We start from the raw sequence: 16,091 nt of genomic DNA, 5'->3' as shown, positions 1-16,091 counted from the left end.
TAAAAATATTTCTGAAACATGCTCATGTTTGGTTATAAAGAGATTGAGTCTGAACCCCAGGATGTATTAAACAATCACCCCATCCTTCCAACAAGGTAAAAGCCAGATTTCCAGTGGGCTGTATGATGCAAGCTTGAATACTGCACCTTGAAATTCATACTGGCATACCTTTGAATGGTAATCACTTGAACTAAGGGGAGAGAAGGGACTTAGAAAAGATTTTGTCATTCAGTTAAACTCTAGCTAATGGAAAATGCTCAACAGTACTAGTGTTTTGTCCTGGACAAGATGGATGAGTGGAACATCGGTAAAAAGTAATATACCACCTTTAGTCTACCAGGTGGCTATCACAATCTCGTGACACACTTGTATGTCTACAAGCTGCCGAAAACAGCAGATTCCTGAGGAAGTGGTGTCTCAGGGTTACCGCTCCCATTAGAACAGTTCAAAGCGGATTTGTTTGTCTTAGAGCACTCCCACAGGACCAAGCCATCACACAAACTGCCATAACAGCCTACAGTTGTTTAAAGCTTGGAAACAAAGGAAAAAGAGCAGCAATAATCAACTCCTTTGGCTTTTGTGCCAGATATAATCTTGGATATAATATATACATATACATATATATACTTATATAAACACAGATACAATGTAAAAAATACCAGCTTTCCTGCCCAGACTGTTGTGCCTCTTGCCCAGAAAACGATGGCCTCGTGCTCTCAGCTGTGAGCCGCCCTCTGTCCTTCATCTCAGCTACATGCCAGTGCCCAGCCCACCATCCCCACCCTCCTTCATGGTACAAAGGCAGCTATGCCTGGCCACTGTGCCTCCAGCCGCTGCCTCTGGATTCTGGTTTTTACTCTTCCTCCTCTGTGCACGCACAGCCCTGCAGCCTCCTTGCTGTGGGAGGCTAGCACGGTGCCCAAGAGACAAGAAGCGGAGCAGCAAAAGGCACAGGTCACTTCAGGCAGAGTAGGCTGCTCATGCCTCGTGGCTCACCGACTACCCAGCACAGAGCCAGGACAGCCAGCCAGCTTTGCCTCGGAGGCGCTCAGTACGTGATCGGATCAGACCTAGCCCAGGGCATGGAAGGGTCCCAGGAAAGTTGGCTCGACAGCTGGCAAGGTGGGAGAAGCTGGCCACAGATGAAATGCTGCCACTGGAATAAAACCTCTCCAAAGCAAAGGGGAGCCACACACCATTTGCAAGGAGCCCTGCTGCATGTTTATGCTAATTGCTGGCAGACGAAAACAAGCCCCCCTCCCCAAGCCTAATTTACTCCACGAAAGCCAAGCAGTAAGAGTAGATTAGGGTCTAATAGGGATTAATACAAGATAAAGTAGCACTAATTTCCACTACGGAGACCAGAAAGGTTAGATGTGGGATAGCGTGGCTGGATGAAAAGGCAAAGGGCAGACCCACCCCTGCGGGCACTTCCACTGACACCTGCCTGGGCCCACCTGCACTCCCCTCATGCCCAGTCCTGGCCAAAACAGAGATTAGGTGTGCTCTGCTGTCAAGTCAGGGTCAGTGATTTCTAATAGGTTTTGTAATGGTCAGCAAGGGGATTTCTTATCCAGTATCAACTGCACTGACCCACTTTTTTTTCCAGAGCTACCATCCGTCACCTCTGAGTGACAGGGAAATCAGTTTTCACAGAGACAAAACCTAACCCAAGCAAAGTTTGAGGCAGAAAATGAGGTGAAGCTCAGATCCCATTCTGTCTTATTATAGCCACTTCCAAGCTATACGTTTGATTTTTATTAGCAACTAATACTTCAGTTCATAAAAAGTGACCAATAAAAGATAATGGTAGGAAATTAAACGAACCTTCACATGACTTAGAACCTTACTATGCAATAGTGAAATATCATGCAGAAAATACATTTGGAAAGGAAAAAAGCCCAACAGAAGCAATCCTAAAAGGATCCAAACTGCTTCAAGTTCAGAGGCAAGTTAAAGCCTTCTTAAAGACTAACAACGAAAGTGCAGGTCTACAGAAAATGACAAGACTTGCGTATTACATATGCATTATGATTGCCATATGTAGTAAACTTTTGAATATAAAATATTTTTAAGCAAGAAATACTGGTCAGGCAATCCATTCACTTCTGGCCGTTTTATGTGTGCTATAGTAATTAGGACTTTATAGATCTTCAAAAACAAGTAAAGCGTGAAATGTAGTTTCACAGCAGGACTGGGACACATCATCTACAGTGTGTAGTCAAATAAGGAAAAGGTCTGTTTTCTTGACTCTGGAAGTATAGAAAAGGGCATTTTTTCTGTAATAAATGGGAAGGCTAAGAGGCCAAAATCACTAAAGTTCTTAAATCATGATCTTTGAGAAGTAGCCTTTTTGTAGGGTTACACCCCTCCAATAATTTGGTGTGCAGAATTCCGCTAAAACAAGTTCCTTACATCTCCTTCAAAAATGCTATGAGAAGAGAAAGGACACTGAATATGTAGGTTAAAAAATAAAGAAAGACTGTTCAGTTCACGACTGAAGTATATAAACTTGCAGATACCTCTTTCAACAGAGCAACCAACTACAAATCATTAATATTTAGCTAGACAATTGGAGATTTGTACTTTGAAGTGAAGAATCAGAAACCAAAAAGGAAGTAACAGAAAAAGGTAAGGAACTACCCTTCATTAACTTGTTTCTTGAACATTTAACTCCAATCAAAAAATGACATGGAGAACAATATAAGACAACAGTCTTTTGTGTAAGACAACAGTCATTGTAATCACATCCTTTGATCAGAAAAACATCTACAGAACTGTTAGAAACTTGAAACACTAGAAATCAGCATTCCTTCACCAAAATGTTTTGAAAAGAAACTTAAGAGTTCTGACAGCATCTAAGGCATTATTAGCTAATTTTTCGTTATTAAGTTTTTTTCATTCTTCCGAAAAAGGGGAATTAGTCCATACAATACAGAGTTCTAATAAATTGTTTCTTGGAAAATAGAAGCATTTTGTTCAGAAAAAGACCACATAAATATTGTTTTAGGGAAGTGTTTCCCTTCACAAAGTTGCTTTTTGACCTAAATTTTTAAAGCAACCTATTTCCACTCAGTCTGTCACTCCCAATTGGAAAATGAAGGTGGAAAACGGAAACATCCAAGTGGCTCTTCTCCTAGTCGAATTCAGTTACAGATGTAGTTCTGTAAGTGTGTGCAGCTGAAGACTGCAAAGATCCACAACACTTCAAACCATACAGAGGATCTGCAGATAGACCTAAATAATCACATTTATTCATATAAAGCATATTTCTCTCGTGCTCGGAAGGCCAGCTACAAGTCTTAAGAAGGCAGACATGCCAGTTTAACATGTGAATCATCTGAAGTCTATTGAGAGGCTTTCCTGATCCTCTGCTACTGCTACTTACTTGGTCTCTGAAGAGACAGATTTCTGAAGTGAGCCAGGTATTCAAGATCTCACTAATTCACCATTCACCATAGCTGAGATACTCATGCAGACACCACAGGATGCTCTAGTATTTCTTCACTGCTACAGGTGTTCAGTAACATTATCAACAGGCACTACATTATATTAACAGTAAAACCAAGAACCAGTTGGTCCTCAGGAAGAAATAAGGTGTAATAATAACAATAACAATTTATAATACTCAACTGAGTGAACAAATAGCTTTGAGTTAAGGAGTGCTGTACATAAACCTAAATAAGTCTAAGTATCAGAAAAGTAATGTGACTACACTCCTAATTAAACAACAAGTCTATTGGTCATTTAAACCAGGTTCTCTCTAGCTCCAGTAGCACCAAGCCACTGTATCTCCAGCCAACTGCAAAATTAGTAGAACACCCATCTGCACAGAAAAAGAAGGAACAGCCTCTAATGGCTTCAGAGCCCCTATAAAATTATCACGTTCTCCAAAAAAATACATGCAATTTATAGTCTGGATGATCAAGGACAGTATAAGAAGCTATGTTACTCAGTCACCCAACACCTGAAAAAAAGGTCTACAATGCACATTGCCCAAGCCATCTTACCAATAATGTAAATTGTTCCTCAAAACTGTCAAAATGTTCTGGAATATGTAAGATCTTGATGCCCTTCCTAAGGTTTTTGAATTAGACGGTGAAATAGTGCTGAGAAGTAGGTGTTTGTACAAAACTATGAAGTAGCAAGTCATAGCGGAATAGAAGTGTATCAAGATAGCTCATTTCCAACTAGTAAGAATTATAGAACCAAGCAATAATTCCCACCCACTGTAACATCTTTACAAATTAAGGTCCCCATATTGTCATAATACCCTTTAATCCCCCAAAACAATGTGTATAGGTATCCATCGACCAAGACCTAACTTGTGTAATATGATCTAAGACATCATATCCTTCCGCTATCTAAAGGATGTGCAAGAAAGAGAGTGAGCACAATTCACAGAATCACAGAAGGTTGAGGTTGGAAGGGACCTCTGGAGATCATGTAGTCCAACCCCCCTGCTCATGCAGGTCATCTACAGCATGTTGCACAGGATCATGTCTTGGGGGTTTTGAATATCTCCAGAGAAGGAGACGCCACAACTCCTCTGGGCAACCTCTTCCAGTGTACTGTCACTCTCACAGTAAAGAAGTTTTTCCTCATGTTCAGGCAGAACTGTCTGTGTTTCAGTTTGTGCCCATTGCCTCCTGTCCTGTTGCTTGGCACCACTGAAAAGAGTCCAGCCCCATCCCCTTGACACCCTCCCTTAAGGTATCTGTAGACATTGATAAGATCTCCTCTCAGTCTTCTCTTCTCCAGGCTGAAGAGGCTCAGCTCTCGCAGCCTTTCTTCATAAGAAAGATGCTCCAGCCCTCTGATCATCTTCATCGCCCTACTCTGGACTCTCTCCAGGAGCTCCATGTCTCTCTTGTACTGGGGAGCCCAGAAATGGACACAGTACTTGAGAAGAGGCCTCCCCAGGGCTGAGTAGAGGGGCAGGATCACCTCCCTCCACCTGCTGGCAACATTCTTCCTAGTGCACCCCAGGAGACCATTGGCTTTCTTGGCCACAAGGGCGCATTGCTGGCTCATGGTCAACTTGTCATTCACCAGCACTCCCAGGTCTTTCTCTGCAGAGTTGCCTTCCAGCAGGTCAACCCCTAGCCTGTACTGCATGGGGTTATTCCCAGGTGCAGGACCCTGCACTTGCCCTTGTTGAACTTCATAAGGTTCCTCTCTGCCCAATTCTGCAGCTTGTCCAGATCTCTCTGAATGGCAGCACAGCCTTCTGGTGTATCAGCTGCTGCTCCCAGTTGCTTATCATCATCAAACTTGCTGAGGAGGCACGCTGTCCCTTCATCCAGGCCACTGATGAATAAGTTGAACAAGACTGGAAATAATTCCTTTATTTTTACAATGATGGTATGTCTACTTTTGCTGATAGATGTTAGCTTCAAGAACAAGAAGGATATGAGACCATACAGAAAAACCCAAACGGTATGGTGTTCTGCCCCTAAGTCAGAAGTACCTTGCCCACTTAGCTTGACAAACAGGTGACATTTGCAGTCCTTCTACTTCTTCTATATGATCACTGCTATAGCAACAGGTATTCTACTGATATTACTAAAAGTCCAAGGAGTAGCTGTCAACTTACACCACCCAGGAACTAGGCAGAACAATTAACATCTGTTACTGCTTTTTATTTGAGGAGTGAACAGCAGAGAAGCTATGTGAAGAACGACGCTGTTAAATCTTCATTTCCAAATAGGGCACCGCATACATACTCTCCTAGTCATGAACACTAGAGGCCCCTTTTTCTTCAGCATCAATATTGAGATATATTTCACATTGGATTTGCAAACACACATATGAATGGTATAGTTTTTGAATTGCCAGCACTGGTGTTTAGCACACTAGGCTCTGTGCAATCTCCTAACAAGGTAAGGGATATATGTAGTCTTACACTACTTTGTGTGTGTGCTCATCCAAAGGACCTCAAATCAACAGTTTGCTGCCAAATCATCCACACCTTTCAGGCAACTACATACATCAGCAATAAGAAATCAGCTAGCCATTGGAAACACCAGAAATCATGAGCAGCAAAGGTATTTTGGCCATACCTGTTCTTCTCTAATGCATGAAATTGGGGGTAGTTGGTAGAGGCCTGGGCTTCTTGCCTTTACATCACCTTACAGTCACCTTGCTGGCTAATTAGCCAGCAGACCTCTCTAATATCCAAAAGATTTTCAAGATATCACACAATGATATCACTACTTTGTTATCATGAAAGCTAGCATCGAGAAGAATTATTTATGTCTGGGTACAAAGAGTTCTTATCATCTGAAATAAAATCGTAAAATCGTAGTGATACTGGTTAAAGAAAAAGAAGTTCTGGCTATGATATCTTGCCCAGCATACCTTTTCAAACAAGCTAATCAACAAGCTTAAGCAAGATAGTCAGGACCAGTGACCACTCACATCCCAGAATGCCACGAAGAAGCAATACAAGCCAAAATTCCCAGTAAACCATGTTTACAAATGCCACTTCCCTCTTGAAGGAGGACTGTGACACCAAAGGAGAGACGGGTTATCAGAGATGCTTGTCACCTTTGTATTTGTTGTTTATGAAATTAGACAATATATGTAGCTGAAGGGCACAGTATATTTTCTTTACAAATTCTTTACTCATGAGAACATAATGGCTTACATAGCAACTAGCTATAGTTAATGAACACTGAGCTTGTGACAGTCGTATTAGAAGTAGAGAGAGATCAGTCTGCACACCCTGCAAAGGGATTAAGATTTTAAATATTTTTTTCTGCTGAATGATCAAGACCAATATGAAACATCTCCACAGAGAGGTAGGAGCACCAGCCCTTCAGGCTCAATGGCAGCGAGTTTATCAGCTACATGAGGTCTTTCTCAGCTCTGCCCCTTTCAAGCAGACACTTGGCCTGCCACCTTGGAGAAGAGCCCTCACTGCTCATTGCCCACATACTGGGCAGGTCTCCTATTTTAAGCCTAAGTACTTTCCTGCACCCCAAAAGGCTTTCATCCATAAAACAGGTAATTTTCACAAAAAAAGTTAAACTTGGGAGGAAGGCGGAAAACTGAAAAACTACGTCTTTCCTCTTAAGAGAAAAAGCCAAAGAAAACCTAAGAATTGTCTTGGAAATCTGATCTTACAGCAGGATCAAGTAGGAGGAAAAAAATACTGTGAAATTAGAGAAAGTCTTTGATCAGATCTTTGAACAGCTGAGATCCACCTCCTTTGAGACCCCCTGGCCCAGCAGCCCGCAGCCCTGCGTGCTGGGCAGAAGGCTCCTGAAGCCCGATGGGCTCCGTGCGGGGACACCCGCGGTCCCTGCATGGCACAGATGCCGGGCCCTTGTGAGGGACCGAAAGAGCACACCCACATCCTTTGAATAAGCAGCGTTCGAGCGTTACAGAGCTTTTAAACGCTGCATTTCATGTCCACATCCATCCTCGAAGTATAAATTCAGTGCAATTTGCACATTATGCAATATATTCACCGAGAGCATCAAGAAGAAAAGGACGCGTAGCCAGACGCACACGCCCCACCGCCCACAGCGATACTTTCTCATCCTCCGTGCCACCCAAGGCCATTTGCACTGGAGAAAAGGATAAGCGAGGAAACCACAGGGTTCGGGAAGTGTCAGCAGCAAAAGCCAGGCTCCGCCGGCACTGCTCTCGGCACAATAGTTGGATGCAATACAGCCAGGCGATGGGAGGCTGAAATACTTCCTGGGATTGCTGAAAAGGCTCATTCAATAGTCAGCGATATTTCTTTATTAGCCAACATCTGTAGCCCAACACAGAAAGTATAATCCTAAGGGAAGGATAGGGGGGAAACTGCCATGTGCCTTCAAAAAAAGGGGGCATGGCTTACTATTGTCTCTAGCTTCAGTTTTCCTGACAAGCCTTTTTTTTTCTTTTTTTTTTTCCACTCATTTTATTTTCCCCCCCTTTTTAACGTTACCGATCCCCACCGACGGAGGCCAGGTGCTCGGGCTGGGCCGGGCGGCCGTTAACCGCCGCCGGCCGCCGCCCCGCTGCCTCACAGGGACGGGCGCCGCTGGGGGAGCGGAGCGCAGCGGAGCAACGGCCGCCGCCCGCCGCCGCCCCGGGCCCCGCCGCCGCCGCCCAAGTTGAGGCAGCGCGGAGCGGCCGCCCGCGGCCCGCAGCCGCGGGGAAGGGGAAGGGGAAGGGAAGGGGAAGGGAAGGGGCGGCCGCCGCGGCCGCCGCGCGCCGAGCCCCTCGCGGAGGGGCGGCGCCCCCCGCGCACAGGCGCTTACCTTTCACTTGACTTTCATACTCCGCTATAATCTCTTTGTCCTTTTTGAATCTGCTCGGGGTTGACATTATCCACTTGCTTCTTCCGCCTCTCCCCCTCTCCTCCGCGTCAGTATCTTTCTGGAAGCGCGCTCAACTTGTATCAGGTCGCCACGAGCCCGAGCGAGGGAGGGAGGGAGCGAGGGAGGGAGCGAGCGAGCGAGGGAGGGAGCGAGCGAGGGAGGCGGCCGGGGCGGAGGAGCGCGGCTGGCCCCGGGGGAGCGCCGCCGGCACCAGCGGCGGCGAGGCGGCGGCGAGGCGGCGGTCAGGCTAGCCCCGGCGCGGGCACCATCGCCTCCCGGCACCGCCGCCGGCAGCGGCGGCGGCGGCGGCAGCAGCAGCAGCAGCAGCAGCAGCAACGCGGGGCCGCCGCAGGGCGGGGCGCGGGGGGGCCGCCGGCGGCCGTGGGGCGCCCGCTGCCACTAGGCGGGGGCGGGGGCGCGGCAGCTGCGCCCCGCCATTGTTAGCGCCGCCGCGCGCGCGGCGCGGAGAGGGGAGCGAGGGAGCGGACGGGAGGCTGCGGCCGCGCCGTCGCCGCGCCACAGGCAGCGGTTAGTGCCGCCGCCGCCGCCGCGCGGGGTGGGGCTCGGGCGGGCGCGTCCCCTTCGCCCGTCCGCCCCCCGCCGTGACCAACGCCGCGCGGAGCCGCGTGCGCCGCCGCCCCGGCAGCAGCGGCCGCCGCCGCGCCGCGCCCCCGCCGCGCCCCGCAGAGGTGTCTCCGGGAGGGAACTTCTCCCCGCCCCGCTCGGCCGCTCTCTCCTCCCTTCCTCTTCCCCGGCGGCGCCCGCTCCGCCTTCCCCGGGCACCGTGAGGGACGGGGCCGCCGCCGCCGCGCCCCTGCGCCCGGCGCCCTCGGGGAAGGCGTGTGGGGCGGCGCTGCGGCGGCAGCAGCCCTCGGCGCCGGCGCGCGTGGTGGCGCCGGCGGCGCGGCGGGCCGCGGGCGGGGGCGGGCCGCGGTGTCCCGCGGCGGTGTCCCCCGGGGGCGGCGCTTGGCTCCCCCGTGCCGGCGAGGGCAGCCCGCCGCTTCGCGTTGTTTCCCCCTCCCCGAGCGGGGCTGGGGCCACCAAGGCACGACGGCGGCCGGCGCTTGTCTCTGAGCAGAGCTTGTTCCTTTGGCCTTGCCCGTTTTCAGTGAGCAGGCGACAGTCTGGAAGGGCAGGAGGAGCTTGGCCCAGGGGCATCTGTGTTGTCAGGGTCTCCAGCCCCAGCATCTGGCTTAGCCCCTGTGGCGTTGCAAGGTTTCGAAGCAGCGACCAGCTTGGCAGGCAGGGCCATGGTTGTGGTGTCAGCAGTTGAGCATTCCCGTTAGCAAACCCTCTAGCAGAGCGGTTGTGGGTTGCCAGCGCTCAGCCTGGACTCGAGTCCACAACCGCTTTCCCTTCTCCTCCCTGCCCTGAAGCTCAGCCTTTGCCCAGGAAAGGTGAGCAGAAAGCACAGAAGAAGGCTGCTGCCCTGCGACAAGCGAAGAGCATGGCTGCCATTCTTGGAGTCAAGGCCAAAAGCCAAGGCCACGGATGCAGACTTGGAGCTCCTCAGCTCTGAGGAGTTAAAGTCAGACAGTTCTGGAAGCAAACAGGGCTCTGGTGGCTTCAGGTGTGCTCAGGAGTGATTAGGCAAAGTTGCAAACTGTTCCCAAGGTGCTTCAGATGACAGCCCAGGTAGCTACTGTGTGATTAGTGCGGCACGAGTGCCAAAAGGAAAAAAAAAAGTGAGAGCTCCTGTTCTGGAGAGCTAGTCCTTACAGGGCCAGGACCTGGCTAGTTAGCATACTGATGCTGACATACTTACCCAGTTTACATTTAATTCTTATAAACCTGTTGTTTTAACATTGCAATTGCTCACTTCCATGCCTCTGCGCTTTGGTAGTCAGTGTGTATCTCTGCCCTTGCAGTTCATCTTTCAGTTTCATTAGGTACTATGCTCTCTTGGGCTGCAGGAGCAGGTGTAACAGGACTCCTGTTCTCCTTTTTCCCTTCTGTCCTTTATAATTTTACTTTATCTCCTCCTCTTGCCCTCTCAGCACAATCTCTTTCCAGTGCTGATCCCAGTTCAGATCACCTAAAGTGATCTTAGTGCAGGAGGCTATTGTCTGAAGCCAGTTTAGCTTTGAGTTGGGCGGTCAAATTACATCCCTTGAATAAGAAACCTTGCCTCAAAAGAGCAGTCATCTCCATAATCCCACCTAACTCTGATTTTCTGCTCAGCCTTTGACGCTCACATCTTGCCTCCTGGCTGCTCCAGCCCATCTGTTAGATTGGGGACACGCTGATTTACACAGCGGTAGGCCAGATTCCCAGGGGACTCAGGGTGCTGGCTGCAGATTAGCCGCGAGTCTTGCTTAGCCCTGCAGAGAATGGCGTTTTCACAGTTGGTGAGGGACAGAGGACAGGGAGCAGCAGTCGGGTCCCTTTCTGCCCTCTGAACACAGAGGTGAGGCTGTGTGGGGTGGCAGCTCTAGCTAGGACAGGCCCTGTCTCCCTTGTGTGGGAGCTGGGTGTGCAAACTGTACCTGAGATGTAGCTGGGAGTGTAGACATGAAGTTACTTGCCTCCTCCTCCCCTGGGGGGCTCAAGGACACAGCCACTCTGCCTATGCTGGGATATACTGCCCAAATCCTTTTCCCCAGGAGGGGGCTGGATGCCCTTGTCTACACCACCCCTTTCCCCTGCGCTAGCCACCATCGCTAGAATATGCATCTTGCTCTGTGGAGTCAGGCAAGCCCCAGGCTGTGGATGGAGCATTTCTGTTTCTCTGTGAAGGCAATTGCCTGTGAAGATAAAGAAACCATCTCCTGCCCCTGAAGATTGCTCTCCCTGCCTGTCAATGCCCACTAGCAAATTCAGCCTGCTCAGCTCAGGGCTGTATGTCCATGGTGGACTCCCTGACCAGGGATGAACCTGTATCCACAGCAGGCCCGACTGTGCTGGGCTCAGAGTTGCCCATATCCTGGATCCCTGAGTTAGAGTTGGCCTTCAGGACAGCCAGAATTGAGCTAGCTGAGAAATCTGATCTCCCCCCTCCTCCTCCTTTAGGGATTGCCAAGGGATTGAGCATTATTACATGGGTGTAATCTTTTAAGATGTTTGTGGCAGCTCAAGTCTCTGAACTCAATTCCACACTGATTTAAACAGCCTGCAATCCCACTGCAAGGATGGTGATTGCACAGGGACAGACCCTGCCCAGGCTCTGCAGTGCCGGGTTTGAGGCTACTTACAGCACACAGAAGGTTATTACAGAAATGTCTGTTTTAGGAATCCTCTTCCCAGAAAGGGCCCACAGACTTTCCATTGATTTCAAGAACAACAAGTGCTACAGCTGAGAAACAGTTGTTACAAGAACCCTTGCACATCCATGGATGATGTTTGAAAATGCTTATCCACAGTGTTGCTCCGTGGACTCTAAAAAATTATGCATGTACAGCATATTCAGGTCTTGGGAAAGAGGATGCTGTAGACATTTAAAAAGTATTAGGATAAAGCTGACTGAGAGCACATATGTTGTTGCAAGAGAGAGTTGTATCAATAATACCGTGCAGTAGGGTACTGCAGCAGTACAATACTGGTGCAGCGTTTGTGTACCACATCTCAGTGTATGGAGTTAGATAATCTACTCCATCAGGGAACTGGAAATCCTGAATTATGTATGATAAAACAGAGATGTGTTTATACAGAGAGCAGTTCCTGCAATACTTCATGCATATCAGTGTAAAAGGGGGAGAACACAGGCATGCTGGAGTCTGCTTGCCTGAGAATTTCATTATTACATTTCATTTACACAGCCTGATGAGCTGTGCAGTAGTTGCTTTTGTGTGCTGCTAATAAAAATAGACCGTATAACTGATTGTTGGAATACCACTGAGCTACTCTCTGTGTAGCGTGGAATGAAATGCATCAACTCCCTTAAATGGCAAGACCCTGTACTAATTTTCTTTAGGCTGAAGAGGAGACAAATAATTCATCATGCTTTGTAATTATAGTCAATCGGTCATTTTTCAGTTGGACAGTAAGTCTCTGAATGAAAGAGCAAGCTTTAATTGAAACAATGAAACATTTGATTGTTATTGAAAAAACAGTAAGAGGCAGCATTCACAGAGCTTGTTCAAATGTTTGTCACTGATAAGATGCACAATTCTATAGAATCAAATCTATTTGCTTGGGAATGAGATTATTTTAGTAAACACAGTTCCTTATCTATGATATAAAGCCAGCAAGGCTTTTTCCTCCCTCCCAAGCAGTGCAACACTTACTGCTGCTCCATGCTCATAAACTCTTGAGACACGGAAATGAAATCTGGGCTTATGGGGTTTGTCACTGGCAATAGAAGAGCTGGGACTTCACCTTGGCTGACCTGACAGTGAGTGGCTCTGAAGCATTCAGCTGGTCCTTTGCAGTAATGACCCAAGCCACAAAATGAGAATTGCAAGCTGCCCAAACTTCCAATACTTCAGAGAAGATTTGTTTCCCTCTCCTGAGCTGCTTTGTGAGTCTAAGCTGCCACTAATCTTTCATTTCCAGGGACACTGCTATACCCCTGAACACTGACATAGGTATCTTGATTGTGGCCTGTCTATATACACATGAGGTTATTCCAGAAGACCTATTCAGAAATAAAAATTAGCTTAATCTCTTTTGGAAGAAGATTAAAGGAGTAAAAGGCATTGTTATTTCACAATAGGAATGTCTGCAGATGGAGTTTGTAGAATTGGTAATGTGCTTTGAATGCATGCACATTACCAGATCCATAATCATCATCATGTGCAGACAAGCCTTAAGGGTTGATCATCTACTTTTTAGGATTACCATTTTGTCGTTTGAGCAATTGCTGAGTTTCTTTAGAACATAATGAACTGAGTGTCTATTTTGTGAACTTCATACACCTAAATTTAGGCAACTGAAGTTACATGTCTAATCTAAACACATCATTTATCCTCCTTCAAAAGTCAATCAAGAGAGGTGGGCATGTCTGTGGTAATAACAAGTACGTTCCACTTATTTTAGACACTTAGTCTAGGGTGAATTTTCTTCTATTTTCCCATGTTACCATAACCAATGTTGATATAAGAGAGTTACATCCTTTTAGCAAAACCTGAAAGCAATAGTCTGAACGTTAATAGCAGTCCGTTACAAATAGAATTATGAACTTTAATACCTTGTTCCTGCATAAAATGCATAAATAAATGTTCTGTGGGCGGTATTTATTCATGTATTGTTTGTAGTCATGCTGGGAATGTAAATGGGAAATTCAATAGGCCAGCCTATTGTTCTGAAGGAGGATTCAAGAAAAACATCATTAGGTAACATGCTGTGTGTATGTATGGGGATGTGTGTGCGTGTGTGTATACCCAAAGCTGCCATGCTCAAATGCATGCAATAGCCCTCTCTGACTGACATGAATAAGTCCTCTGAATCTCGTGGAGAGTTGTTCACATTATAGAAAATATATCTTCCAGTCACAGACTTGAAATAAAAGAGAGAAAGAGAGAACCTTCTGTCTGAACAAGGTAGGGTTTCAGTCCTGGACTGATATAGACTGATACAGTACACTGATGTAGACCGATATAGTATGTCAGCCGTTATTGTATTACTTTGAAAGCAAAAAAAAAAAAAAAAAAAAAAAAAAAGCCAAACCTCCTCACGTAAGGTTAGTTGGTATTTTGTTTGAAGAAATTAATGATACTTAAAGCAGTAATTGGGATGTCAATATTTAGTCCTTTGGCTTTACAATCATGAAGTGCAGTTTAATGATTCCTTGTTAACTTGTTCATTTTTAGCAGTGCTAACAGGGCTAATGACATCACTATTATATGAAAAATGATGAGGCTACTTTATGCTTTTTACTGTTGTCAAAAATATTATGCTTTTTTATATAGTGTTGCTATTTGCTTCCCAATTTGTAATTACAAGGAGGAATGAATTCTGGATAATAACTTTCTCACTTAATGAGAAGAGATTGAGGCAGACTTACCATTTTAAGAGAAGAAATATACAAGTAATTGCGTTTCCACTGCACATTTTGCATTCTCTGTAGGACTCCTTTTTGTCTCTTGGTATCCTTTGGGACTCCAATATCCCAGTTCTTCTGAGCATAATGATCTTAATGTCCAGTTTGTAAGCTTCACACACCTAAATTTAGGCAATTACATGTGCCTTCCACTTGCCAGCTTACATGTGCCAGTGTTATTCTGGATCTTTATCTTATTTACTTAAATAAAGCAGCTATATTGTGCAGAGAAGTACTAGTGTATTTTTTGGCTAAGCTCTTTGTTCCAAGCCTGGTGGAGGAGCATCAGTGTGCTTGTGAGAGCTCTTCCAAGTGAGCCTAAGGGGCCATGTTAGTGGTATTTCAAGTCTCTGATGAGCGGATAATTGCAACTCTGATAATTAGCCTTTGATTTTACATTTTCTATTTTCATTGTTTATGTTTGTTCCATCAGTTCTCAGCTAAAAATGAAATACTTCTGCTAATTCATTACTCCTGACCTTCTGATGCTAATGGCTTTGAGTGGAGAACATTAGAAATTAGATTAATTTTAAAAAGGAGAAGAGACCGTGCTTGACAGGAGCATCAGAAAATTAAGAACACTGTGTTTTTAAAAATTAGTCCTGTATGCTTCATCATGCTATTGCTATCTGGCTCTAATTACAATGCTTATATCGATAAAGCTACTGGATTATATCCTCAGAACTTAGGGGAATCCAGCTCCTAGCCTTACTGTCCTTATATGGTCTCCACGGGTGATCCAGATTTTGCAGAATTTCAGCTTTCTGCTTTGTTTCAGCCTCTGCCAGTAGTTTAAAGACTGTGAACTGCCCTCACTTATCTCAAAAGGGCATTCATTTTGAAGCCCAGCAGTGACGCTTCAAATGTCAGCCTTGTTCATTTTAGCAGAAACATCTTGCTAGTGTGCTTATTCATTAGTGTGGGCTAGAAGGGTGGGAACAGCTGCAGCCTATCAGGCTAAAAAAGTTCATTGCTATTAATGGTCTACCCAGCACACTGCTCTTTCTCTGATTCAGCCTCTGGGCTCACCCTCTGACTGAGCTCCTGCCCAGAAGCCAGGCATGTGTGGAGAGAAACCATGGTGGAAAAAGAAAATTCCTTCCTGCACTATTTTCTCTTCTGATTGTTACTAATAGCATCAAAATGCTGCTTTCCTGAGTTCTTCTTTTTCCCCTCAGCTACTTTTGCCTTTACTGTTGCAAAAGAACAACACAGAATCGGTGCAGGAGGAGTGTCAGATAGCTGAAGATGATGTTACTTGGGCATGTGGAGATGGGAATCGATATAGCCGTTTACCTGGCAATGGGGAGGTCTAGTGTTTCTACATTTTGTCTAATGCTAGTTTACTGTCACTCAAAAGCGCAGCTGCTAGCACAGACCAAGAGTGTGAGTTCTGTGTGAGTTGGGTACTGGCAGCTGGAGTAGTTTCAGGCTGAAGAAGGAACTAAATTCAGTCTTTCCACTTCCTCAGCTGCTTTTCCCTCCTTCTCCTGCCATGAGATTTTAAAAAGACAAGAGTAATGCTAACGCTGTCCTTCTACAGACTTGATGCTTACGTGATCCTCCAAAGGGAAGGTGGCCCTTGCTGCAGTCCCGCTCTCAAATGCTGTCTTGAGCACTGAGCCCTGGGCAGGGGAAAGGCTTCAGACATTTTTTGTGCTTAGCTTTTCTTATTGCCTGACTTTAAGAGGCTCTTTATGTGGTGTGCAGCCTTTTGGGATGGATTTTGACGTGCCTCCGTTTCCTTAGGCGATGCCTAGGGAGCCCGCGCGCCTGCTGCCGATGAGTGGATGTCA

General features: G+C 46.5%; 1 protein-coding gene across 3 annotated transcripts in view; it reads right to left on the bottom strand.

The window, feature by feature from the left end:
* Positions 1–8,458, bottom strand: part of SRGAP1 (SLIT-ROBO Rho GTPase activating protein 1) — a 152,826-nt gene extending 144,368 nt beyond the window's left edge. For all 3 annotated transcript variants that reach the window (XM_062584096.1, XM_062584075.1, XM_062584085.1), the window contains exon 1: positions 8,259–8,458. In XM_062584096.1, the coding sequence (XP_062440080.1) occupies positions 8,259–8,325 (67 nt within the window). In that variant the 5' untranslated portion in view covers positions 8,326–8,458. The remainder of the gene's footprint in view (positions 1–8,258) is intronic.
* Between the last annotated feature and the right edge of the window lie 7,633 nt (positions 8,459–16,091).

This window comes from Rhea pennata, chromosome 1 (genome assembly GCF_028389875.1).
Source record: "Rhea pennata isolate bPtePen1 chromosome 1, bPtePen1.pri, whole genome shotgun sequence".
In the NCBI taxonomy this organism is placed as follows: Eukaryota; Metazoa; Chordata; class Aves; order Rheiformes; family Rheidae; genus Rhea; species Rhea pennata.
This window is presented reverse-complemented; position numbering and strand designations above follow the sequence as displayed.